General features: G+C 42.6%; 2 protein-coding genes across 2 annotated transcripts in view; one reads left to right on the forward strand and one right to left on the reverse strand.

Moving 5' to 3' along the window:
* The first annotated feature begins 1,073 nt into the window (after positions 1-1,073).
* ZNF830 (zinc finger protein 830) overlaps positions 1,074-26,515 on the forward strand; it is a 31,456-nt gene continuing 6,014 nt past the window's right edge. Inside the window, exons 1-8 of the mRNA XM_075125559.1 lie at positions 1,074-1,228; positions 2,531-2,630; positions 6,486-6,609; positions 10,759-10,792; positions 18,684-18,892; positions 19,397-19,487; positions 20,019-20,082; positions 25,180-25,260. Coding sequence (XP_074981660.1) covers positions 1,104-1,228; positions 2,531-2,630; positions 6,486-6,609; positions 10,759-10,792; positions 18,684-18,892; positions 19,397-19,487; positions 20,019-20,082; positions 25,180-25,260 — 828 coding nt within the window. The 5' untranslated portion in view covers positions 1,074-1,103. The remainder of the gene's footprint in view (positions 1,229-2,530; positions 2,631-6,485; positions 6,610-10,758; positions 10,793-18,683; positions 18,893-19,396; positions 19,488-20,018; positions 20,083-25,179; positions 25,261-26,515) is intronic.
* The window catches only part of LOC125631898 (poly(rC)-binding protein 3-like), a 724,175-nt gene continuing 721,851 nt past the window's right edge, over positions 24,192-26,515 (reverse strand). The window contains exon 16 of the mRNA XM_048839341.2: positions 24,192-26,127. Coding sequence (XP_048695298.1) covers positions 26,067-26,127 — 61 coding nt within the window. The 3' untranslated portion in view covers positions 24,192-26,066. The remainder of the gene's footprint in view (positions 26,128-26,515) is intronic.

Genomic DNA, 26,515 nt, shown 5'->3' on the forward strand with positions numbered 1-26,515 from the left:
TGAAGTAAGCGCCGCCCAGAGCCTGCACCCCTCACCCAGTCCTGCATCCCAACCCCCAGCCCTGAGCCCCCTCCCACACTCTGAACCCCTCTGCCCCAGTCTGGAGCTTCCTCCTGCACCCCAAAGCCCTCATCCCTGGCCCCACCCCAGAGCCCCCTCCCACACCCTGAACCCCTCATTTCTGGCCCCACCCTGGATCCTGCACCTCCAGCCCAGGTCCCGCACCCCCCCACACACTCCAAGCTGCTGGCCCAGCCGGGAGTCGCCTCCCACACTCCGAACCCCTTGGCCCCACCCCACAGCCCGGAGCCCCCTCCTGCACCACGAGCCCCCGCATCCCCAGCCCCACCCGGGAGCCCACACCCCCTGCCGGAGCCCTCACCTCCTCCCGCGTCCCAGCGCTCTGCCCAGCCCGCTGAGCGTGAGTGACGGGGGCGGGGAAGAGGGAGGGACGGAAGGGGGTGGGGTCTCTGAGAGGGGGCGGGGCAAGGGCGTTCGCTTTTGGCAACCGGACGCCAGCCCCGGCCCCGTGAGGGGGGGGGAGAGCGAGCCACCGAGGGAGGGGAATGCAGTGAGCAGGGGGCGGGGCCTGGGAGAAGGGGCGGGGCTAGGGCGGTCAGTCTGGTGAGGTGAGAAAGTTGGCCACGCTGGCGTGGGCGGCGGAGGGGGGCGTGGACTGAGCGGGGGCGGGGCCTTGGAGCAGGGGGCGCCGCGGCAGGGGCGGTTTTGCGTCATCGGCAAGTTGGCAACCGGACTTGTGAATGACGCTGCGACTGGACACGTGGGCGACGTCTGCCGCTGACGGTCCCTGTAAGGGGCAGTGAACGTCGCTGGAGTCGTCACTGCCACGCTCTCTGGCAGGGGAAACCGCGAAGCCGCGAAGTCCCTTGACAGAGGAGCGAAGCGGGACGAAGGGGCGGGGCAAGGGGCGGGGCCTATACGCAGCCCCGCCCCCACCCTGGAACAGGGGTCGATCGCCTCCGCCTCACTCCAGGTTCTGGCCTCGCCCCCTTCGCCTAACGCGAGACCTTTGGCAGGGGAAAGGGGCGGGGCTTAGCGGCTCCTAAAACGGAAGTGGCGGCGGGGGGCATTTCCGGGGCAAGATGGCGGCGGCGGCGGGGCCGGGCTCGGAGCGGAAGCTGGTGCAGCAGGACGAGCTGCGGCGGCTCATGCGGGAGAAGCAGCGACAAAGCGCCGGGAAGAAGCGAATCGAGGCGCCGTTCGCTAAATATCCTTTCCCGGCCCGCCCCGGAGGTTCAGCGGCTTCGCGTCAATAGCGCCGAGACCGCCGGGGGCTGGTGCCGGGCGGGGGGGACTCTACCCTTCCCCCCCCCCCGCGCTCTTAGTAATAAAAATAACGAAGATCCTGCCTAGACTCAGGGTCCCGCCTGCCCCCCCCCCCCCCGCCGGCCTCCCTCCAGTCCCCCCGGGCCGCTGCACGGCGGACTGTGGCTCTGGCTGCCCCGCGCTGAGCCGGGAACAAGTCCGGACTTTTCTGGGTTCCCGGGGAAAGCCCCGCGTTTGCGATGCTCCCCTCGTGCCCGAACCAGAGAAACCCTCGCAAACGTTCCTGGACTCGACCCCTTCCCCCCGGAACAGTGACCGGCGCCTGTGAGGGGCTGGTTTCCTTAGCTGTGTGGTGGAGATCTGGAGGGATAGTTACACCCCAGGAGGAAAACCTCCCTTACTTCTGTTCGATTATGCTTTGTCCTTAACTAGCTGGGACAGCGAAGCTGCCAGTCAGTGTCACCTTTCCTTAGTGATAGGCCCTGATCCTGCATCACAGTCTGCAAGCACTGGCCCCGTCTGACATCTCATTAAAATCCGGGCAGCTCTGCACCAGTGCAGGGGTCTGTGCTATTGGATCATGATATAGAATGAATGCTGTTAATTAGTACATTATAAATCTTGTCTACTTGAAGGCATTACAAATATTTTGAAATTACACATCTATTCTTGTACCATTTGATGTTCTAGTAGTCCTCCTTCAATGGCAAAAAGAAAAGGAGTACTTGTGGCACCTTAGAGACTAACCCATTTATTTGAGCATAAGCTTTCGTGAGCTACAGCTCACTTCATCGGATGCATCCGATGAAGTGAGCTGTAGCTCACGAAAGCTTATGCTCAAATAAATGGGTTAGTCTCTAAGGTGCCACAAGTACTCCTTTTCTTTTTGCGAATACAGACTAACACGGCTGTTACTCTGAAACCTGCAATGGCACAGTGTCTCCTAAACTTCATTGGTTCATGTACCATCTTACAGTATTGTTTTGAAATGAATGGATGGTACACCAGTGGTAACACAATTTGGACACTCCTGCCTAGCACAATATAGTGTTTTGCTTATAAATTGAAACCCTGAAACGTAATAGTAATGGAATGTTTTTAAGAATGCTTAAGCTGTGGGCTTCACTTCCTCAGCATCCCTTTGAAAATAGTGTTTTAAAAGTATCTACAAATTGGAATTTCAGAATTATAATTTTGAGGGTTATGTATGATCTTGAAATATTTCCTCAACTTAGAAATGTACATATAATCGTTTGGGGCACTTAAGCTGTACTTTGTGCAACACCCAGATTAAGGGTGAACTTTTGTGGCAAACACACATACTAGGGAAACAACACAAAGAGGTAAGACTTTGACAATATAACAAGATTTATGAGAACAGTTTGTAATCTTTGTGTTTGTGTAACTTGTACAGATTCTAGATTAGATAGCTGATGTGATGATGGGAACTTGTACCATTTAAAAAAATTGTGCATTGATGAAGTGATAGTGGCACTCCATCTTTTGGGGGAGTGAGCCATCAAGGCAAGTCATACATGCAGGTGTTTAATAACTATTACAACATTTACAGGGCCATATATGGAATCTATTTGCAAATTGTCAGTAGGTTTCTATTTGTAACTTGGGGTAATGTCTGTGTTTCAATGAGTGGTCCATGTCAGCTAACTTGAGATCAGCTTCAGGACTATAAAATTGCAGTGTAGATGCACGAGCTGGAGCCCAAGCCTGAATATCTGTATTGCAATTTTATGGCCCCGCATGCCCGAGTCAGCTGACACTGGGCCAGATACTGGTGTTTTTTTGCATTATAGATATAACCTTGGAGACATTTTCTGTAATTTTAAAATGTAAACATCTGTTTAACAATGTGTCAAGTTAGCTGAACTCCCAGGTGATAGGTACTTGATTTTGTCAGGGGTATTGTCAAGGTACATTCACCCTAGGAAAAATGGTGGGTGTGGTTTTTTTTTGTTTTTTTTTTAAACCAGGTGTTCGATGATACAGTGATTTGGTAAAATCCTAGTGTGGGCAAGGCAGCTTGTTTGTTTGTTTGGTTTTTTTTTTTCCACTTATGCTAGCAGGTGTGCCTCATGGATATCTTGACCTGCTAACACATCTGAAAATTACAAGCTGCCTTGTCAATACTAGGATTTTAGCATGTATTTATTGCTTTGTGTTAACTAGCATGTGGTTTTAAAAAAAAAAAAATTTTTTTTTTAAGTGAAGGCAAAACCTTAGTGAAGCAAGGAGCTGGGTCTTATATTGGTGGAGTGCTAGTAATTGATGGCTTTAGACTCTGTCTTGGATATAATTTTTAAATGCATTTTTTTTCAAGTCTGTCTTGTACGAATCAAAACAGCTACTACTGTTTTATAGAACATTCAGAGATTAAACTAGGTAGTTCAAATACCATGAAAGTTATGGATTGTTATGGATTCTTTGATTCATCTCTTTAAACAGAATATATCAATAACTGTGTGACTTTTGGTGACTACTGCATTTGTATGTTGAGTAGTCATGATTGAACAAATTTCACTGAGCTGGCACATGAGAAACTGGGTTGCATGGAAGGTAAAAATCTAAAGCTTAAAGAAATAGGTTGTCAGAGAGACACGGATTCTGTGATCTATTATTGTTTGGGTTTTTTTAAGTGAAAACTTACATAGCTGATGGTGTCTGTACACTTCTGCTGCCTTTTCTGAGCAGAAAAGCAGCACTTAAGAGATAGCAGCAGGTTTCTCCTGTCTTCTCCTAGCACTACCTCTGCTGTGATGCTGAACTGTAGGTGCTGATGGTTTTAAACTATTAAATGTTAGTAAATTATTTTAAACTCTTACTTTAAATTCCCTTGTTTCACAGTTAATACTTCTGGCTTTATCACTAATAAATGACTTACCTTTTCCTCCCCAAGATGAGACCGTGATTTTTCACATAGCTTAACATGACAACCACTAGCTCCAGTCATGAGTAAGTTGACTATCCTAAAATAAGCACACCTGTTGCGGACTAGGTATATGCAAGAGCAAGAAATAGGATGATGAATTTCGGGCTTTGGAAATTCAGACTTTCCCATGAACAGCCATGATTCTTGTAGCACTGTGGCTGAGTTCTTGTTGCTGTTGAGAGGTTTTTTTTTTTTCCCTGTTTGTCTTGTTTTTGCTGGGCTTCTTTTTTAATCTCATGATAGAATTTACAAATATTTTTTGTAATAATTGTGCAAAGGAGAATGTAGTGGTCTAACTTCAGGTCTCTTGAACCTCTGAATAAGTTAAGGACTCTATTTAGAAGCTAGGATGTGGCTATATTATAGCATAATTCTCATTTATAAAAAATATTATGCTATATATGCATTGCAACTGGCAAATAATCTCACTAGCACCTAATGTTTTTAAAAAAGATCGAGACTTCAAGCACATCTTGTAGCAAGGCAGAAATTTATTTCCAATTTTTAAGAGGGTATGTACTAACAGATAATGGCATGTGAACAGATTAGAGAGATGCAGGAATATATAATTTGATAACACTTATAATTTGTGTTTTATACTTTTTTTTAAATGTAATCCCAATCCTGTTGTGTAGATTTAAAAAAAAATATTGCTTTGAGTCTGATGTGATTGTTGTCTTGAGGTTTTAGAATGTAATGCATTGTTTTGGTATAGACCCTGACAGATATCTGAAATTCAAAAAATTTTCCAACCCTATCTGTAGGGTTGAGTTAATGGTGACTTGTGATGTGGACACTTCTCGTTTGGGAACTGAAGTGAACCCATCAACTCATTTCATGCAGGCCACCAAAGGGCCATGAGATGATATCAATTTTAGGCAGTACTGACCTGGATCATATTTAAATCAATGATCTAAAGGTGAAAGACCCCACTGTCAATCTCTTGAGCCATCATGTTTGTTCGTTTGAAAAAAAAAAAGTGATTATATCACCAATCCTAGCATTTACTGTATAGCATTTACAGTACCTACAACCATTGAAGTACCTGTAGCTTTGGGCAGGTCTACACTACTGCTTAAGTCGATCTAACTTATATCATTCAGGGGTGTGAAAAAGACATCCCTGAGCAATACAAGTTACAGCAACCTAAGCGCTGTCCACACCAGTGCTATGTCAGCAGGAGATGCTCTCCTGCCAACATAGCTTCCGCTTCTCATGGAGGTGAAGTAATTATGCTGATGGGAGAGTGCTCTCCCATTGGCATAGAGCGTCTTCACCAGATGTCTTACAGCGGCACAGCTGCATCGGTGTAGCTGCACCTATGTAGTGCTTCTAATGTTGACCTGCCCTTTCATTCCTTACTTCACCTTAGATCAGTGGTTCTGAACCAGTGGGGACACAGAGGTCTTCCAGGGGTACATCAGCTCATCTAGATATTTGCCTAGTTTTACAACAGGCAACGAAGTCAGTACAAACTAAAATTTCATACAGACAGTGACTTGTTTATACTGCTCTCTATTATACACTGAAATGTAAGTGCTATATTTATATTCCAACTGATTGATTTTATAATTATAAGGTAAAATGAGAAATTAAATGATTTTTCAATACTCGTGTGCTGTGACACTTTTGTATTTTTATGTCTGATTTCGTAAGCATGTAGTTTAAGTGAGGTGAAATTTGGGGGTATCCAGTCACACTACTGGAAAGGGTACATGCAGTAGTCTGGAAAGTTTGTAGAGCCACTACCTTAGATCACCACTATCATAGCCTTCATTACCTCAGTTCTTGTAAGCTTGATTACATCAATTTCAGTGTTTCAGAGGTGTGCATGTTGTGAAAACGTGTTCTGTAACTTTATTTTAATAAGGTTTCTAAATATTCTGAACTTTAAACTCTAAGGTCTGGTCTACAAGTATAACAAAGTGGAAAACAGAAAATTAGGTCGATAGAACTACATCGTTCAGGGGTGTGAAATTGACGACTCTGAATGACTTAGTTAAACTGATGTAACCCTTGGTGAATACAGCGCTAGGTCAACCTCAGCCTAGCTACCACCTCAGGGAGGTGGATTACGTACAACGATGGGAGAATCCCTCCTGTCAGTGTAGGTAGCATCTTCGCTGAAGCGCTACGGTTGCGCCACTGCAGAGCTTTAAATGTAGACAAGTCTTAAGCCACAGTAATTTTTTGAGGTCTTGAAATGAAGAGTCTCTTGAATTTTATTTGCTGATTCAAACTTTTTTATAAACAGAAAATTGCAGAGTTAAAAGGTGCTAAACAGACGGTGCCTGGGCCTACAATTAGCATATCATCATCTCATCCTGCCAAAAGAAAAGTTTCTGACACAGAAAACCAAGAAGTAAAGAGAGCAAAAGGTAAAGCGATAAATTTATTCAGTATTTCCGTACTGCTGAACTGTAATCTGACTTTCTAGGTCTTGAATGCTTTTCTCCTTTATGAGAGAGACAAGGTGGGTGAGGTAATCTCTCTCTATGGATCATCCTCTGTTGGTGGAAGGTACAAGCTTTCAAGCTACACAGAGCTGCTTCATGTCTAGGGAATAAAAGATAATAAATCACGTTCCTTGTCTCTCTCATAACCTGGGACCAACACAGCTACGGAAACACTTTCTCCTTTATGGAAGAGGGAGAAGGTAGGTACTATGACTTTTCTGTTGATGATTTTATTTATAGATGTATGAAATTAAGGTAAATGTTTTTTATTTTTATGGGGAGGGATTCCTCTTCCCCTGCATGAACGCACTCTGGGAGAGATCAGACACACCTCCGGGAACCTACCTGGCTGCAAGAAGCTCCATGGCTGCTGCCTTCAGAGCTGGGCTTTTCTCCTTTGTGTCACTTCTGCACTGCCGGCAGAGCTGGGCTGGGTTCTGAAGGCAGCTGCTGGAGAGGCTCCCAGAGGGGGGGGGTCTGATTTCCTCCGTACTCCTGGGGGCACCCCAGCAAGGGGCTCCTAGTTGGTAGTCCCGGCCAGGCTGGAGAGGGATGGGACTTTCTTTTCCCCTGCATGGCTGCTCTTGGTGGGAGATCTGACCCACCTCCAGGAATTTCCCCTGGCTGAAAGAAGCTTTGCGGCTGCTGCCTTCAGAGCTGGGCTCTGAGGAGGTTGATTTGATCTCTTCCTTCTGCTGGGGGCTTCTAGCTGCTAGTCCTGGCTGGGGAGGGAGGGCATCTCCTCTTTCCTTGCATGGCTGCTCTCAGACACTTCTGCTGGCTACAGGAAGTTCCGCCCCTTCCCCCTGCTCATTTCCTGCCCCCATTGCTCTGCATCTGTGGGGGGGGGAGAACGGGTCACTGTGTTCCTTTCAGATGCAATTAGCAGCTTTTTTTCAATTTGAAGAAAAAGAAAGTCAAGTGCTTGACAGGATTTTGTGATTGATGTTTTAGGGCAGCAAATAGAAGTCAGGGCTCAACTGACTGATTGGTAGATATGGGGATTGGGGCCGTTTTCTAATGTAGTGATCTCAATTGGTAGCCTACTGGAAGACAAGTGAAACTACTTTAAAATGAGCGTCCAGAGTAAATAAAAAAAAAATCTCTAATCATTACTCAGTGGATCGTGTGAAACAGTTTGGAAGCCAAATTCTCCATGCCAGTGGTGACACACTATTTTGTGCAAGTTGCAGTGTTTCAACAGAGAGCTCTGAGACCCATCATTTATTCAGAATGGAACCTGTGGATGCATTTGCAAGTGCTAATATACTGTTGGAAAAATGCGATCACCCAAGGCTATGTAAATTCATTCAACGGGACATACAAAATTCCAGTTGCTTATGTGATAAGATGGCTGATGTTAGTCTGGTGGGTCCTGCACTTTTCTTGGCAGGGAGCTAAGATTCTACCCCTTGCCCCTGTTCTTGAGGCGTCGATGGCCCTGCTAGTGGCCCAGGAAGGTGGTAAAGGAGGGAACCGGGGGACGGGTCTGGGTTTGGTCCTCACTTTGAGCCCTAGCCCCTCTCAACCTCTGCGGGTTCTTACCCTCTTCCCCCTTGGGTACGGTACCTGCAGTCCTTAGATGCTGGGGAAGGGAACCTCCCTCCCCTACTGCAACAGGGTCCCCCTTACTTTGGTTCTCTGATTTTCCAAGTCTCTCAGTACACCTCCAAGCTCCATTCCTCTCTCCTCCTTCCTCCTCCTCTTCCCCTGTCTGCCTGAAGCAAGGGGTTTTATTAGGTTCCTAATAGGGCCTTAATTGACTGCAGGTGCTCCAATTCACCTGCAGCCACCTTTCCTAGTCTACAGGGAACCATGCCTTAATTAGCCTTGAGCTTATATATTTCCCCTCTAGCACTCTCCCACTGCTCACTGGCCCTCCTGTATCACACTTTCTAAGTGCGAATAAGCTACAACAGGACTACCTTCCAAAGATTTTTTGCTACACATTTTGAGGAGATGAAGTCTCTAATTTATGTGAGTCTTTTACAATTATTTCTAATGAATCCACTGATGATCAAGACGAGTATGTACTGCACATTCTGTTTGATTTTTATTTCTGAGAAGGCTGAAGATGTACAGAGAGGAAAGCTAACAACCATGCTCGCTGACTACGTTTACTTGGATGCTGTTAACTACATTACAGCGTCTCAAGCGATAATTAAAACTATTTCAAAATATGCTGCAGACTTTAACAAAGTATCCGCTTTCACAAGCGACAGATTACATGACAAAATCTTTCAAATCTGTTCTCCAAGGTCTAATGCTAAATGCTGTCCATATTACATGTAATACACACATAATTTCTCTCGTCAGTGAGCTCTGGAGATGAGTTTGGTGAAGTTGATAAACTGGTGAGCTACATTAAAAAGATCTTTAAACACTGCCCTACGTGCAAACTTTGATACAGGCAGCACATTGCAAACACGACCAAAATGACTGAAATCTGGGAACAAAAAATTGCACTTCCCCCAGAGCCAGCAGTTTACTTGTTGGAATTCCTGTTTTTGGGCTATACAGTGTCATGCAGCTCACCTGAAGTACTACTCAGAGTTCATCTCAGAAAAGCTGACACTGACCCCAAAAACGCAGGTTTTAACAGACCTTTCAACTCTTCTAAACAGTGCACAACTGAATGAGGAAGTTCAGTTCATTGCCAAGAATGCCACAGGACTGATGGACTGAATCACTTGGTTTGAATCTCGATATATCACAATCCACCAAGCTTTAAACAAAGTAATGGATGTACTGTTCTGGGCTGAAGCACGGTCAAACGAAAATCACTCTGATAACACTGACTTAAATGCCAGTGCTCGGCAGATGTTTTCTTGCATGGCAAAGAAGCTCAGACAATACTACTGCTATGGGGAACCGTCAAGCAACATAGCAAAAATGGCTCAAAAGTTTCAACAACCTGCAGCAGGGTTCCTAAAAGCTGTGTGTATTTTTGACCCAGCACAAATGCACTTGTTGGTTGGTGGATTTAACCTTGCTTAATGCAATTCCTGGCTTTGACTGCTTACAAAAAGATTGTGAAAGAAGTGGACTGTACTTTGCCTGTGCTACAGGTTGGTGCTGTGTGACAATTCCAGCAAACTCTGTGGATGCAGAGAGAGCCGTGTCTAAGCATGGACAGGTGTTTTTGGCGCAGAGACAGTGAATGAAGAAAGGCACAGTTGCTGGATGCTCTGAGAGTGGCCTTGCAGGTGAAGAGGAAATCCTGCCCTTCCCCAGTTGGGCTAGGACTAGCAGCTAGGAGCCCCCAGCTGGAGTGCTCCCAGCAGCATGGGAAAGATCAGACCCACCTCCGGGAGACTCCCCCAGCTGCAGGAAACTCAGTGGCTGCTACCTTCAGAGCCCAGCCCAGCTCTGATGGCAGCACAGAAGTGAGAGGGTGGCAATCCATGACCTCCTCCCCCTGCCCTTTTGGGTCAGGACCCCCACCTCACAGCACCCTGAAATTTCAGATGTAAATATCTTAGTCCCGAAAGTGACTATTTTTAAAATCCTATGACTGTAAAATTGATCACAATAGACCATGAATTTAGTAGGGCATTAATCACTGTATAAGGTGTATATTTCAATTTGGGTATTTTTATGTGGAAAAGTTGATAACATAATATTGATTCCTGATTGTTGGAGTATACAACTGGGGGATCTGGCGGCAGAAGGGGAGCCTCGGCGTTTCTGGTTGCTGCAGGGGGGGACCCTGTCAGCTCCCAGCCATGGTGGGCGGCAGGGAGGATCCCCAGAGCTCCTGGCTGCTGCAGGAGGCAGGGGAGACCTCTGCAGCTTGGAGCCGCCAGCGGAAAGAGACCCTGGAGTGCCCAGCCCCGCAGCTACCCAGGCTACCCGTTTTGTTACGGGTATTTTTAGAAAACATCAAGGACGGGTCACGGGCTTCAATGAATTTTTCATTGAATTGCCCGTGACCTGTCTGTGACATCTACTAAAAATGTCCATGCCACAAACTTAATCTTACTCATCATTATAAATATAATTTTTATTTTGTTTTTCCCATTTTTTGTTTAACAGCAAAGCAGTCATAAGTGACTCTTGACTGTTTTTCAGGTTCAAATGACCAGCCACAGACTTCTGCGTCTGGGTAAGTAGATCATTTCATTTACTTATTTTTGCAGCCTTTTGCTAGCTACAATCCTTCTTTTTGTTTTGTTTTTTCATAGATTCATAGATATGTAGGTCAGAAGGGACCATTATGATAATCTAGTCTGACCTCCTGCGCAACGCAGGCCACAGAATTTCACCCACCACTCCTGCAAAAAACCTCACACCTATATCTATGCTATTGAAGTCGTCAAATCGTAGTTTAGACTTCAAGGAGCAGAGAATCCTCCAGCAAGTGACCCGTGCCCCATGCTACAGAGGAAGGCGAAAAACCTCCAGGGCCTCTTCCAATCTGCCCTGGAGGAAAATTCCTTCCTGACCCCAAATATGGCGATCAGCTAAACCCTGAGCATATGGGCAAGATTCATCAGCCAGATACTACAAAAAATTCTTTTTTGGGTAACTCGGATCCCACCCCATCTAATATCCCATCACAGGCCATTGGGCCTATTTACCATGAATATTTAATTAGCAAAACCATCTTATCCCATCATACCATCTCTTCCATAAACTTATCGAGTTTAATCTTAAAGCCAGATAGATCTTTTGCCCCCACTGCTTCCCTTGGAAGGCTATTCCAAAACTTCACTCCTCTGATGGTTAGAAACCTTCGTCTAATTTCTAGTCTAAATTTCCTGGTGGCCAGTTTATATCCATTTGTTCTTGTGTCCACATTGGTACTGAGCTTAAATAATTCCTCTCCCTCTCCAGTATTTATCCCTCTGATATATTTATAGAGAGCAATCATATCTCCCCTCAACCTTCTTTTAGTTAGGCTAAACAAGCCAAGCTCCTTGAGTCTCCTTTCATAAGACAGGTTTTCCATTCCTCGGATCATCCTAGTAGCCCTTCTCTGTACCTGTTCCAGTTTGAATTCATCCTTCTTAAACATGGGAGACCAGAACTGCACACAGTATTCCAGGTGAGGTCTCACCAGTGCCTTGTATAATGGTACTAAAACCTCCTTATCCCTACTGGAAATACCTCTCCTGATGCATCCCAAGACCACATTAGCTTTTTCACGGCCATATCACATTGGCAGCTCATAGTCATCCTATGATCAACCAATAACCCAAGGTCCTTTTTGTCCTCCGTTACTTCTAATTGATGCGTCCCTAGCTTATAACTAAAATTCTTGTTATTAATCCCTAAATACATGACCTTACATTTCTCACTATTAAATTTCATCCTATTACTATTACTCCAGTTTACAAGGTCATCCAGATCCTCCTGTAGGAAATCCCTGTCGTTCTCTAAATTGGCAATACCTCCCAGCTTTGTATCATCCACAAACTTTATTAGCACACTCCCACTTTTTGTGCTGAGGTCAGTAATAAAAATTAAATAAGATTGGTCCCAAAACCGATCCTTGAGGAACTCCACTGGTAACCTCCCTCCAGCCTGACAGTTCACCTTTCAGTAAGACGTGTTGTAGTCTCCCCTTTAACCAATTCCTTACGCACCTTTCAATTTTCCTATTGATCCCCATCTTATCCAATTTAACTAATAATTCCCCATGTGGCGCGGTATCAAATACCTTACTAAAATCTAGGTAAATTAGATCTACTGCTTTTCCTTTGTCTAAAAAATCTGTTACTTTCTCAAAGAAGGAGATCAGGTTGGTTTGGCACGATCTACCTTTTGTAAAACCATGTTGTATTTTGTCCCATTTACCATTGAAGTCAATGTCCTTAAGTACCTTCTCCTTCAAAATTTTTTCCAAGACCTTGCATACTACAGTTGTCAAACTAACAGGCCTGTAATTATCCGGATCACTTTTTTTCCCTTTCTTAAAAATAGGAACTATGTTAGCAATTCTCCAATCATACGGTACAACCCGAGTTTACAGATTCGTTAAAAATTCTTGCTAATGGGCTTGCAATTTCATGTGCCAATTCCTTTAATATTCTTGGATGAAGATTATCTAGGCCCCCCGATTTAGTCCCATTAAGCTGTTTGAGTTTCGCTTCTACCTCAAATATGGTAATGTCTATCTACCTCCATATCCTCATTCCCATTTGTCATGCTACCATTATCCTTAAGATCCTCTTTAATAAGACTAAAGACTGAGGCAAAGTATTTGTTTAGATATTGGGCCATGCCTAGATTATCCTTGACCTCCACTCCATCCTCAGTGTTTAGCGGTCCCACTTTTTCTTTCTTTGTTTTCTTCTTATTTATATGACTATAGAACCTTTTACTATTGGTTTTAATTCCCTTTGCAAGGTCCAACTCTACTTGACTTTTAGCCTGTCTCACTTTATCCCTACATGTTCTGACCTCAATAAGGTAGCTTTCCTTGCTGATCCCTCCCTCCTTCCACTCCCTGTATGCTTTCTGCTTTTTCTTAATCACCTCTCTGAAATGCTTGCTCATCCAGCTTGGTCTACAATTCCTGCCAATGAATTTTTTCCCCTTTCGTGGGATGTAGGCTTCCGATAGCTTCTGCAGCTTTGATTTAAAATAATCCCAGGCTTCCTCTACCTTTAGATCTATAAATTCTTCAGTCCAATCCACTTCCCTAACTAATTTCCTTAATTTTTGAAAGTCAGCCCTTTTGAAATCAAAAACCCTAGTTGCAGATTTATTTTTGTTAATCCTTTGTCAAGGTTCCTCCCCCACTCTGAACTCTAGGGTACAGATATGGGGACCTGCATGAAAAACCTCCTAAGCTTATCTTTACCAGCTTAGGTCAAAACTTCCCCAAGGTACAAAATATTCCACCCTTTGTCCTTGGATTGGCCACTACCACCGCCAAACTAATACTGGTTACTGGGGAAGAGCTGTTTGGACGCGTCTTTCCCCCCAAAATACTTCCCAAAACCTTGCACCCCACTTCCTGGACAAGGTTTGGTAAAAAGCCTCACCAATTTGCCTAGGTGACTACAGACCCAGACCCTTGGATCTTAAGAACAATGAACAATCCTCCCAACACTTGCACCCCCCCTTTCCTGGGAAATGTTGGATAAAAAGCCTCACCAATTTGCATAGGTGACCATAGACCCAAACCCTTGGATCTGAGAACAATGAAAAAGCATTCAGTTTTCTTACAAGAAGACTTTTAATAAAAATAGAAGTAAATAGAAATAAAGAAATCCCCCCTGTAAAATCAGGATGGTAGATATCTTACAGGGTAATTAGATTCAAAAACATAGAGAACCCCTCTAGGCAAAACCTTAAGTTACAAAAAAGATACACAGACAGAAATAGTTATTCTATTCAGCACAATTCTTTTCTCAGCCATTTAAAGAAATCATAATTTAACACATACCTAGCTAGATTACTTACTAAAAGTTCTAAGACTCCATTCCTGGTCTATCCCCGGCAGAAACCAGCATATAGACAGACACACAGACCCTTTGTTTCTCTCCCTCCTCCCAGCTTTTGAAAGTATCTTGTCTCCTCATTGGTCATTTTGGTCAGGTGCCAGCGAGGTTACCTTTAGCTTCTTAACCCTTTACAGGTGAGAGGAGCTTTCCCCTGGCCAGGAGGGATTTCAAAGGGGTTTACCCTTCCCTTTATATTTATGACATCCTTCCATTCAGTTTGAACTGAATTAGCTCATGATCACTTGAGCCAAGACTATCCCCTACAACCGTTTCTTCTGTGAGGTCCTCACTACTCACCAAAACCAAATCTAAAATGGCATCCTCTCTAGTCGGTTCAGCAACTACTTGCTGAAGGAATCCATCAGCTATTGCATCTAGGAAAATCTGAGCCCTATTATTATTACTAGCACTCGTCCTCCAGTCTATATCTGGGAAGTTAAAGTCTCCCATGATCACACAGTTTCCATTAGTATTTACTTTATTAAAAACATTAAAAAGGGCTCTATCCATATCCAAATTAGATGGCGGTCTATAGCCCACCCCGAGCACTATCCCAGGGGAGGCTCTAATAGTTTCTTCCCCAATGTAATTTTTGCCCAGACGGACTCCGTCATATCCATTTCATTGCTTCTTATTTCTTTACATTCTACCTCATCATTGATATACAGTGCTACTCCACCACCTTTGCCTTTATTTCGGTCTTTCCGAAACAGCACATACCCCTCAATACTTGTAGTCCAGTCATGACTACTATTCCACCATGTTTCTGTTATCCCTATAATATCGGGTTTCACTTCCTGCACCAGTAACTCCAGTTCCTCCATTTTGTTACCTAGGCTCCTCGCATTAGGGTACAAACATCTTAATTTTTGCTGTTTGGCCTCACTCACATTCTGTACCCTATTAGGCAAGGCCATTCTACAGCCAGTATAACCTGTTAGACTGGTATCTACACTGCCCTTCCTCCTATCCACAGCTGTATCCTTTCTTACTTTTCCCCTCCACCCTACCTCTGCACCTTCTGTGGGTAAGGATGTAGACACCATAAGCCCCTCCCTCATATAGTCTTGCCATGGGTGCAGACCCATAGTTTAGCAGCAACTTTCTCAGCAGTGTGAGTAAGATAAAAATTCTAGGAGTGACTCGGAACCAGTCAGAAAACAAGTATTCCCGTCCTGTCATTACAGGGCTATACTTTGTGAATGTACAGTCTTGCCCTAAGAGCTCAAAGCACACATCTTAATCTTTTTGGTTTTGTACATACCTAGTTGCTCTGATCTGTTTTATAAAGAAAATTGTAGTTAAATTTTAGAATCCTTTTAGTCATTCTATTGCCGTTTTCTAACACGGGGGTAGAGGCTGAGGAGAGAAATATTTGAGGGTGAGGAAAACTGAGACACCAGATGGCACCCTGCTGAAAACGTACTTGAAAGCTGCCTGCTTTGTGACCTGCTCCTATGGTGACCTAGAGGAATGCAGTCCCAGGTAGGAGCTTGACAGTCCATGTTTCTCTGGTTTGATCTGATTGTGCTCAGCCGCTAGAGCGTACAGTATGCTGTCTGGGCCTACATAGTGGCAAATGGACAGTTACTTACCAAGCTTTAGTGGAAGCTACAAAATGAGCAAAATGCAGTATAAGTTAACAAGCTAAAAAAAGACAAGGGAAAGAAAAATGGCGTAAAAAGATAAGCAGCATGAGAGAAACTGATTTAAAAAAAAAGATTTTGTTGTACTTTCACTCTGTTTCTTTCTAACATTTTTCCCTCTATAAAAAGTTTTGGATCAGATAAGTACACGTTGAACCTCATCGGGCGACGAGTACTGCCTGTGAGATAATGGAGTTTACCCTTCAAACGTTCTAGCGCTCGGACTTGGTTGTCAATGTCACTTTTTGAAAAAGCTCAAGAAGGGAGACTTGAGCTCATCTTGACTGAGACAGTCTCTTGGGGTGTGTCTACGCTGCATTTGAAAACCCAGAGCAGGAAGTCTGAGTCCAGGCCTACAGAGTCAGGCTCATGCTGTGTTGTTAAAAACAGCTGTGTAGATGCTCAGGCTGGAGCTCACCTCCCTTCCTGGGCCACAATGTCGACACTGCTTTTTTTTTTTTTTTAGTGCCTTAGCATGAGCCTCCTGAGTATGAGTCTGTAGACCTAGGCCCTCAGACTTGCTGCCGTGGGTTTTAAAATGCAGTGTAGGTGTGCCATAGGCAATCTGTCAGAGGGAGACTAGTCTTTTCCTTTGCCAGCTAGTGTTTGCTCAATCTTATGCGGAGTACTCTCAGAAATTTATTTGTAGAATTACACAGTTGTGGAACTTGTACTACTTAAAATTTTTAGTCATGGGCAGCGGGTATCAAAGGCCAGGGGAGGCTGAGCCTCCCCAGACAACCCTGTGTGGCCCTGCCCATGCTCCGCCCCCAGGCACCCTCCTTCCTGGTGCTGTGCTGCAGGGGACTCTTTCTCCTTTGCCAGGGCCCCAGGCTGGGGCTAGTGGGGGCTGGCCAGAGACTCCTCCCTGTTCTCTGGGGCAGGGTCAGGGGCTGCACTGCCCGCCAACCTGGCAGTCTGGGGCTGGAGGATGGGATGCCACCCACCTGGCACTCTGGGACTAGAGGCACTTGGGCAGCCCAGGGTTGGGAAGGCCTTTGGTGGGGGGGGCACCTTGGGCAGAAGGAGCGGGCCGAGCTGGGGGCTGGCCTCCCTGAGCTCAGGGTTCACCCGCTGCCCATGTTTGGCTATTTTTAGAAGGGCCTGTTTCCTTTGTATCTTACGTTAACATCTTAAACACAAAGACCAATGTTTTCTACCTTGGATGCCTAAAGTTATGCTTCAAAATCCATATTTCGGTTCCTAAATATGTGACCTGAATTTTCAGAGCTGCTGAGCTTTTACTGACTTCAATGTGTGGCTGCTCAGTACCTCTGAAAATCAAGCCTTTTATTTAGATGCCCAGTTTAGACACCCAGCTTTGAAAATATGGGTCTAGTGGGTAACTAGTGGTGTTCCCCAAGGATCAGTCCTAGGACCAATCCTATTTAACTTACTCATAAATGATCTGGAGAAAGGGGTAAACAGAGAGGTGGCAAAGTTTGCAGATGATGCTACACTGGTCAAGATAGTTAAGACCAAAGCAAACTGTGAAGAACTTCAAAAAGATCTCACAAAACTAAGTGATTGGGCAATAAAATGGCAAATGAAATTTAATGAGGATAAATGTAAAGTAATGCACATTGGGAAAAAATAACCCCAACTATACATACAGTATGATGGAGACTAATTTAGATACAACTAATCAGGAAAGAGATCTTGGGGTCATTGTGGATAGTTCTCTGAAGACGTCCATGCAGTATACAGCGGCAGTCAAAAAAGCAAACAGGATGTTAGGAATCATTAAAAGGGGATTGAGAATAAGACAGAGAATATCTTGTTGCCCTTATATAAATCCATGGTATGCATACAGATGTGGTCTCCTCCTCTCAAAAAAGATATTCTGGCACTAGAAAAGATTCAGAGAAGGGCAACTAAAACGATTAGGGGTTTGGAACGGGTCCCATATGAGGAGAGATTAAAGAGGCTAGGACTTTTCATCTTGGAAAAGAGGAGACTAAGGGGGGATATGCTAGAGGTATATAAAATCATGAGTGGTGTGGAGAAAGTGAATAAGGAAGAGTTATTGTTCCCATAATATAAGAACTAGGGGCCACCAAATGAAATTAATGGGCAGCAGGTTTAAAACAAATAGAAGTTCTTCTTCACACAGCGCACAGTCAACCTGTGGAAACTCCTTGCCTGAGGAGGTTGTGAAGGTTAGGACTATAACAGGGTTTAAAAGAGAACTGGATAAATTCATGGAGGTTAAGTCCATTAATGGCTGTTAGCCAGGATGGGTAAGGAATGGTGTCCCTAGCCTCTGTTTGTCAGAGGGTGGAGATGGATGACAGAGAAATCACTTGATCATTACCTGTTAGGTTCACTCCCTCTGGGGCACCTGGCATTGGCCACTTTTGGCAGACAGGATACTGTGCTGGATGGACCTTTGGTCTGACCCAGTATGGCCATTCGTATGTTCTGTTATAATTTTGTGCTACCAAGGTTTAGGTGACCTTAATATAACTACTTTATCATAAGTTTTTTTTCTATCAGTGGTTTCCCTGTATGTAAAATGTATGCACATTGCTTTGTGAATATGAAACTGGTATCTGAATCCATGTAGCTTCAGAGGACATGATAGGGCAGTTACTCTTTGGTGTGGGACATTTTTTTTAAACCCTTTTGTTCTGCAGATTTTAATACAGAATTAGTACAATAAATGTATTTGTAGCACTGACTTGACCATATCTGGTGAGCTTCAAAAGAAAACAACAATTACATGTTGGTTTTTAGGTGGTGGTTATTTTATATTATGCTAGCAGGCACACTATTCAGTATATTGCATTATCTGTAGGAGATACTTAGGGTTCACAAAGTAACTGGATTTCAAACACTGTTCTGTAACTGGCTTTGTTATAAAGTACAAATATTTATATCATGTGTCCTTTCCTAGGCTACCCACGGATTTTTTTGATAAAGCAGAGCATGCAGAAACAAAAACGCTACCCTCAAAGGGTCCAGGTCCCAGTTTACTGGCAGAAGATTATGATGAGGAGGAGGAGGAGGAAGAAGAAAAAGACAATACTAGCAAACCATCCAGTGTGCAAAAAAATGAAATTCCACCCCCAGCTCAAGAAACAATAGCTAATGCTCTACCAGCAGGTAACTTTGGATTGCAAAATATAAAATTCAGTAATAAGAAGTTGTTGACTATTTCATTGTAAATTATACTGGTAGGTATTTTATAATTATTAAACATTTGAAATAGCACTGATGGGTATTTTCTTTTGGGGGTTTTCTCCTTGTTAATTTTCTTATCTGGTATATTTATGGAAGTATGATTTTTGTCAGTTGACTGTGCTAAAGTTACCCATGTGAAAAAGATTCTTGCCAATTGCTGTCATTATACAATATTTTCCTAGCATCCCAGTAATTTTATGTTGCAATTATCTTTTATTGCAGTGATGTTCATAGAATTCAAATATGTAATAATGCGTACAACATACTAATTATTTGAGCCACCTGGTGGAGTATTAATTGGCTAGTTTTGTTTCTTGATTAACACAAATGGTGCTAATTTAAATTCCTCTTTTTAGTCAAAACTTTATGTAGAAGCTTGAACCATTGTTCCTTTGTACGTAAGGTTGTGCTTGTCTTTTCTTGTAGATTTCTTTGACAACAAAATGACAGCTGCTCCCATAGTCTCCCATTCAGGGTCCATTCAGAAAGCAGAAGTTCAAGAAAAGGTAGTGGAAAGGTAAATTAATCAGATCAAATGTTAAGAGGAAATGCAAATAAGTTTCAGTCTTCCAGATAATATACATAACTTTGACTATATTTAGGTCTGTTCCTTTGAACAGTTAAAAGGAAAACACATTTATTTGTTGTATAAAGATTTGTCTCACTTACAGCAAGCTGTCTTGTTTTAAGCATTCCAAAAGATTTTCAAAAATAGGAACCTAATGTAATGGGAAAGCATTTGGGTGCTCACTACTTTTGAAAACACCTAAGAGCCTAACTTCCAGCTCTTTGAGTTCTGGAATATTGACCCAAACCTATTATCTAATCAGCTCCTTGTGTGTTTGATAAGATTTAGCTGTAGAAACAAATTTTGTTGAGATTAACATCCAGCTGGTGCTGCATGTGGAGAAGAAATGCTTTTTTTTTTTTTTTTTACATGTTCATCAAAAATATACTGGTCTTTGCTCTTGACATTTTATCTGTGGAATTAAAGATCAGAGTAATAAGCACTAGATCAAGATAACCGTTCATTATTTTAACATTTCAGGAAAGAAAACACTGCAGAAGCTTTACCAGAGGGATTCTTTGATGATCCTGAGGTGGATGCAAGGGTAATTGATCCTTTTGTTTGTTTTTTCTTCAGACTTAGTAATACTCAGAGTAGTGGGTGAACCTTTCAGATCAAAATAAGTGAGAATGACCAATTAAATGGTTTCGCATTGATGTATGTGAAAGTATTAGAAGCAAGAGGAAGACCAAGGACAGGGTAGGCCCATTACTTAATGGAGGCGGGGGACAATAACAGAAAATGTGGAAATGGCAGAAGTGCTAAACTTTTTTTTCAGTTTTCACCGAAGAGATTAGTAGCGATTGGACATCTAACATAGTGAATGCCACTGAAAATGAGGTAGGATCAGAGACTAAAATAGATAAAGAACAAGTTAAAAATTACTTAGATAAGTTAGATGTCTTCAAGTCACCAGGGCTTGATGAAATACCTCCTAGAATACTCAAGGAGCTGATTGAGGAGATATCTGAGCCATTAGTGATTATCTTCAAGAAGTCATGGAAGATGGGAATGATTCCAGAGGACTGGCACTATATTTGCCCTTTTCCAATCTATGAAAAGGGAAATAAAGACAAATTGGAGAATTACAGACCAGTTAGCTTAACTTTAGTACTGGGAAAGATAATGCAGCAAATAATTAAGCAATCAATTTACAAACACCTAGAAGATAATAAGTTGATGAGTAACAATCAGCATGGATTTGTCAAGAACAAATAGTGTCAAATCAACCTAATAGTTTTCTTTGAGAGGGTAACAAGCCTTGTGGATAGGGGAGAAGCATTAGATGTGGTATAGCTTGACTTTAGTAAGGCTTTTTATACTGTCTTGCATGACCTTCTCATAAACAAACTAGAGAACTACCACCTAGATGAAGCTACTATAAGGTGGGTGCATAACTGGTTGGAAAACCGTTCCCAGAGAGTAGTTATCTGCAGTTCACAGTCAAGTTGGAAGGGCATATCGCGGTGGGGGTTCCGCAGAGATCAGTTCTGGGTCCAGTTCTGTTTAATATCTTCATCAGTGAGTTAGATAATGGCATAGAGAGTACATTTATAAAGTTTGTGGATGATACCAAGCTGGGAGAGGTTGCAAGTGCTTTGGAGCAGGGGTTCTCAATGTTTTTCTGAGGCCCCCCAACATGCTATAAAAACTCCACAGCCCATGTGTGCCACAACAAATGGTTTTGTGCATATAAAATCCAGGGCCGGCATTAGGGGAGTAGCAAGGAGGGCAATTTCCCAGGGCCCCTTGCCACAGAGGGCACCGTGAAGCTAAGTTCCTCAGGCTTTGGCTTCAGCCCTGGGTGATGGGCTTGAGGCCCTGGGCTGCAGTCCCACATGGCGGGGCTTTAGCTTTCTGCCCTGGGCTCTAGCGAGTCTATCGCCAGCCCTGCTTGGCAGACCCCCTAAAACCTGCTTGTGCCCCCACAGGGGACCCCAGACCTCTGGATGAGAACCACTGTTTTGGAGGATAGGATTAAAATTCAAGGAGATCTGGACAAACTGGAGTAATCATCTGAAGTAAATAGGATGAAATTCATTAAGGACAAATGCAAAATACACCACTTAGGAAGAAACAATCAGGTGCACACACACAAAATGGGAAATGACTGCATAGGAAGGAGTATTACAGAAAGGGATCTTGGGTTCATCACGGATCACAAGCTAAATACAAGTGAACAGTGTAACACTGTTGCAAAAAGCAGCAAACATAATTCTGGGATGAATTAGCAGGAGAGTTGTAAGCAAGACATGAGGAAGTAATTCTTCCGCTCTACTCGGCCTTGATTAGGCCTCAGTTGGAGTATTATGTCCAGTTTTGGGCACCACATTTCAGGAAAGATGTGGCCAAATTGGGGAAAGTCCAGAGAAGAGCAACAACGATTAAAGGTCTAGAAAACATGACTTATGAGGGACGATTGAAAAAATTGGGTTTGTTTATTCTGGAAAAGAGAAGACTGAGAGGGGACATAACAGTTTTCAAGTACATAAAAGGTTGTTACAAGGAGGAGGGAGAAGAATTCTTCTTAACCTCTGAGGATAGGATGAGAAGCAATGAGCTTAAATTGCTTCTCGTCAGCAAGGGAGGTTTAGTTTGGACATTAGGAAAAACATCCGAACTGTCAGGGTGATTAAGCACTGGAATAAATTGCCTAGGGAGGTTATGGAATCTCCATCATTGGAGATTTTTCAGTGCAGGTTAGACAAACACCTGTCAAGGATGGTCTAGATAATACTTAGTCCTGAACTGGACTAGAGGACCCTTGAGGTCCCTTCCACTCCAACAATTCTATATTCAATGTATATTAATATAAGGACATGGAAGGGAAGAGTGCTAACAATATACATGGGGTCTGAGCATCCTTTCAGACTGAGTTTATTCTAAGCAGTTGTTTGCAATACAGCTTTCTCATGGTTTAAAGGAAGTTTTATTGAGGCTAAAATGTCAACTGGATGTTAGGAGTGAAGATGTACATTAATCTACTTACAATACTAGCCCACTCAAACAGCAAGCTAGCTCTCACCCTTTCTCTTTGCTGCCCCAGTAGAAAACATTTTTTGGCTGGGGGAGAGGGGTCATGAGAGGTTTGGGGCCAAAATCACCATAAAAGGTGAAATTTTGTTCTGGTCCAAATTTGCAACATCTTGTATACCAAGTGATGCCCTTATTTTGTATTCACTCATGAAAATAGCATAACTTGTTTGGAAGATATGCAAGAGAATATATTTTTACATTTGTATGTAAAATTGACTGCAAATTTGATAGCTGTGCACATCTGCACACTCTAATATTGCTTTGTTAAATTGGCAAACCATGTGATGGGCAGGAAAATTTGTGGAAAATTCTTTCTTTTCACTGAATATGTCTCTGTATTGAACATGCCTGAGAATTATGAACACTCTTGGTATGTTAATGACTTTACCACATGGCTTATAAAGCAAATACTTGTAGCCACCTTCCGTCTTAGTGTGAGATGATGCCGTGGATGTTTTTAATGTCTCCTGATTACACGCTTGTATGTATAGAAGAAGAGATATATTAATATAACACAACAATAAGGAACGCTGCTAGAAAGCAGCCTCTTGTTTTATTTTTTGTATCCCTCCTCAAGCCCCCTCTGATCTTTACCAGCCTGAAACTATTTTATTTTCTCTGGTGGGATACTTTCAGCACCAGCCATGCTTCTAGCTATGCTTGCATGTGGCGTGCACAATAGGTTTCTTCATGCACCTGGAAATGGGGCTACTTAATTTTGAAGAATATAGTTGAGAAGGGTAGCTTTTTTTTGGTAAGCCATGAATTGCTCTACTGCAGAAAAGTAATTTCAGAGCTTGCTGATAGAACTGCAATAACCATGCTTGGCACCTGAGATGTTAGCCTTGTTATGAGGACTGAACACTGGCATCTCAAACTTACATGTATGCTGTTACCTGCAGTAGCACTAGCCTCAGTGGTATTTTTCCTGCCATTCCACATGAGCCCTGCAGGAGCCACAAGATGATTAAGCGCTTCATGTTGTCTGCACCAGAATAACGTACATAGTATAATGTGTAGAGTGCTTAGAAGTTTGATCCCTACTTGGGGGAAACTTAAAATAAATGGTTATTTTAAAATGAACCCTTTGTGTTGCTGGTGTAGATGAGGTGCTAGGGGTTGGGGCTATGATAGTGGTGTCTAGAGCTGTGATTCGAGTGATGTGCAAGTGGAAGAGGGGAGAGAGTCCTGCAGGTGATGGATGCTGTGTGCAAGGGACAGTCTTCAGGCAGGACGTCTGCCAGTGCACGGGCAGTGCTAGGTAGTGGTCTCTCTTTGACCCAGGTTCTTAACACAATTCACAAGCATGTAGGCATTGAAAGGAACTGTTGCTTTATTTGTTCGCTGCCAGTGGCACAAAGCTCTTGCTAATTAACTCTTTCCAGTTTAGCTCATATGGAGAGGAGTACCACCACCACGTTGGTGGCACTGTAATCTCAGACTGTTACAGTGATTCTTGGCAGGAATCATAGACAAAATGTTCAGAGATGCTGCCTGTTTTTGCAATTTTCTCTGGTTTTGTGTATTTAAAAACAGCTCTTTGAAATCTGGTATTAATATCAGGGGTTACTAATGCATTTAAATGTTTGATCAGATACACACTTCAAGGAAAAATAATTCTGTCTTGTTCGTGTTTAAGTTTATTATAAGAAATACAAATAGTCATGACTTACAAAAGGCAAAACCACCGTACGTAACAGTACAATACATGTAACCATGATAGGAATAACCACAAAACAGAACTATGGAATGATGGAAGTGTTAGATCTCCCAGTATGTAGTTTGCTTTCAAACTCCTCAGTTAATAATGACTTATTTTATACTGTTGCATATTGTCTAATCGATCAAGAACAAAGCATGTAAATGACTGGCCATTTTACATTATAAGGATTGCCATATTGGTAAAAGACAGGAATGGATAAAAGGAAAAGAAAGCTGAACTAGAAAGGAGGATCCACAAATCTTCTTCAAACTGTTTAGTTCCTCTTAGCTCCATTACTCATCCTAAAGTAGCACAGAGTAAAGAATGGTGACCCAGACATTATTATTCATCAAGCACATGATTCATGTCACAATCTCTGGTGAGAGACCTAATTGAGAGTCATGGGCATTTCTGTTACAGTCTTTGATTGTTTGGTTCATTTGCCTTTTTTTTTTTAAAGGCAGATATCTCAAAAAAACCACTAAGACTGCGGTATACTATTGGACAGATGGTGATTCACAAAATATAATACCATGCAAGTAACTGGACATTGAAAACAGTCAAAAATAGAAGCTATCATATTACCAGATTGGGATGTTGAAAGCAACCTGGCCTAACATCCTGTGCCATCCATTCATGGTCACCTGCTTTCCCTCAATATTGTAATCATACATTTTGTACAGGCAGGTTTTTTCCATCTAGGTCTAGAATCAGATTTTCTTTTCAAAATCATGAAAGATGGCTGTTTGTTCATATGCATTATTTGAGACAAAGCATTTACTTGCTGTCAAAACTTTCTTAGTAAATAGCAGAATATATGTTTTGTTTCTCCTATTGGTTTTAGAACACCAGCGAGAATCATTAGGCAGTTACTAAAGAATTTTGGTTTTTCACATTCACTAGGTGCGAAAGGTTGATGCTCCGAAGGATCAGATGGACAAAGAGTGGGACGAATTTCAGAAGGCAATGCGACAAGTCAACACAGTGAGTAGTGGAATCTCTTTATCGCTTCTAAATACAGTACATAATTGGAAAAACAACCATTTCATGCAGCTTGGCAGAGTGAGTGACATACTGTATTTGACGACTGCTTGTCACAATGCAGTGTGCAGTTAAACACACTTTACAGCTGAGCGAAAGGTCCCTGCATTTTACACTCAAGGAAAAGTTAAGTGGAAAGAGCTTTTGATGACAAACCTGTCTAATTAAATACACTAGGCTGGATTTAAGTGAGATAGCAGGCACACCTTGACAGTTTCCCATCTGCAGTCAATGGACCATATTCCTAGCTGCTGCTTCAGAAACATTTAATTTTAAAATCTGAAAATTACCTCTTTCTAAACACCTTAATCCCTGTAAAAGCTATAAGAGTGTTTGTTTTGTGGTGAACTTAAACTTGACAAACACCCCTAAAGTAGGGAATGTTTTAGAGGAATTTACACAGACCACATCCTGATTGGCCCCAGTTTTTCAATATTCTAATGCCTTACTTCTTAGGGTTGCAGGAAACCTTGTATCAGAGTCCGATTTTACACCTTCCTGATGTACACTGTACAGACATTGTGATAGATACCTGGTATTCTCATTTGCTGCCTTTAATGTTTTTAAACCTTTGAATTGAAAATAATTGATTATAAATAACTGCTAAGAAAACTGGTGCTGAACAATTTATCATTACTCGTTAAAGCAGTACTATAGATAAAGTAAACTTTCATACAAAAACCAATAGTGGATACATTTGGTTATTAACCATTCAAACAATTCTTCAGCATAGGAAGGAATCTTCTCAATTATGCGTGGACCATTGGTTGCATAGCCTCTCCCAGACATTCAGATTTGAGAAAGTATATGCTGAAAAAAATAACAGGTTAGAAATACATTGGGATCAAGTGGGTATTTTAATACTTCTAACAGGCTTATTGTACATAATTGGTAAACACCAAATGTTGATGTATATGTGCTGTTGCATCTTAGCCTTTCGATGGATGTATTTGGTTTTATATTCTGTTTCAAAACAATATTTAATATTGAACTAAAAAATTCAAAAGAAGGAGCTAGACTAGTTAGGGATTTGGTGTAGCATTTTGTTCTGTCCTTTTCACTGAACTTTAGCCCAAGTCACAAAGACTTTTCCTGTGTGTCCCATTAACATACCTCTTGGAGGAGGGAAGATCTACATAGGATTGTGACTTTGTTACAACATACTTTAATCTCTTGCTTTTAGTTTCCAGTACTGCTC

The sequence above is a fragment of the Caretta caretta genome, chromosome 2 (genome assembly GCF_965140235.1).
Source record: "Caretta caretta isolate rCarCar2 chromosome 2, rCarCar1.hap1, whole genome shotgun sequence".
In the NCBI taxonomy this organism is placed as follows: domain Eukaryota; kingdom Metazoa; phylum Chordata; order Testudines; family Cheloniidae; genus Caretta; species Caretta caretta.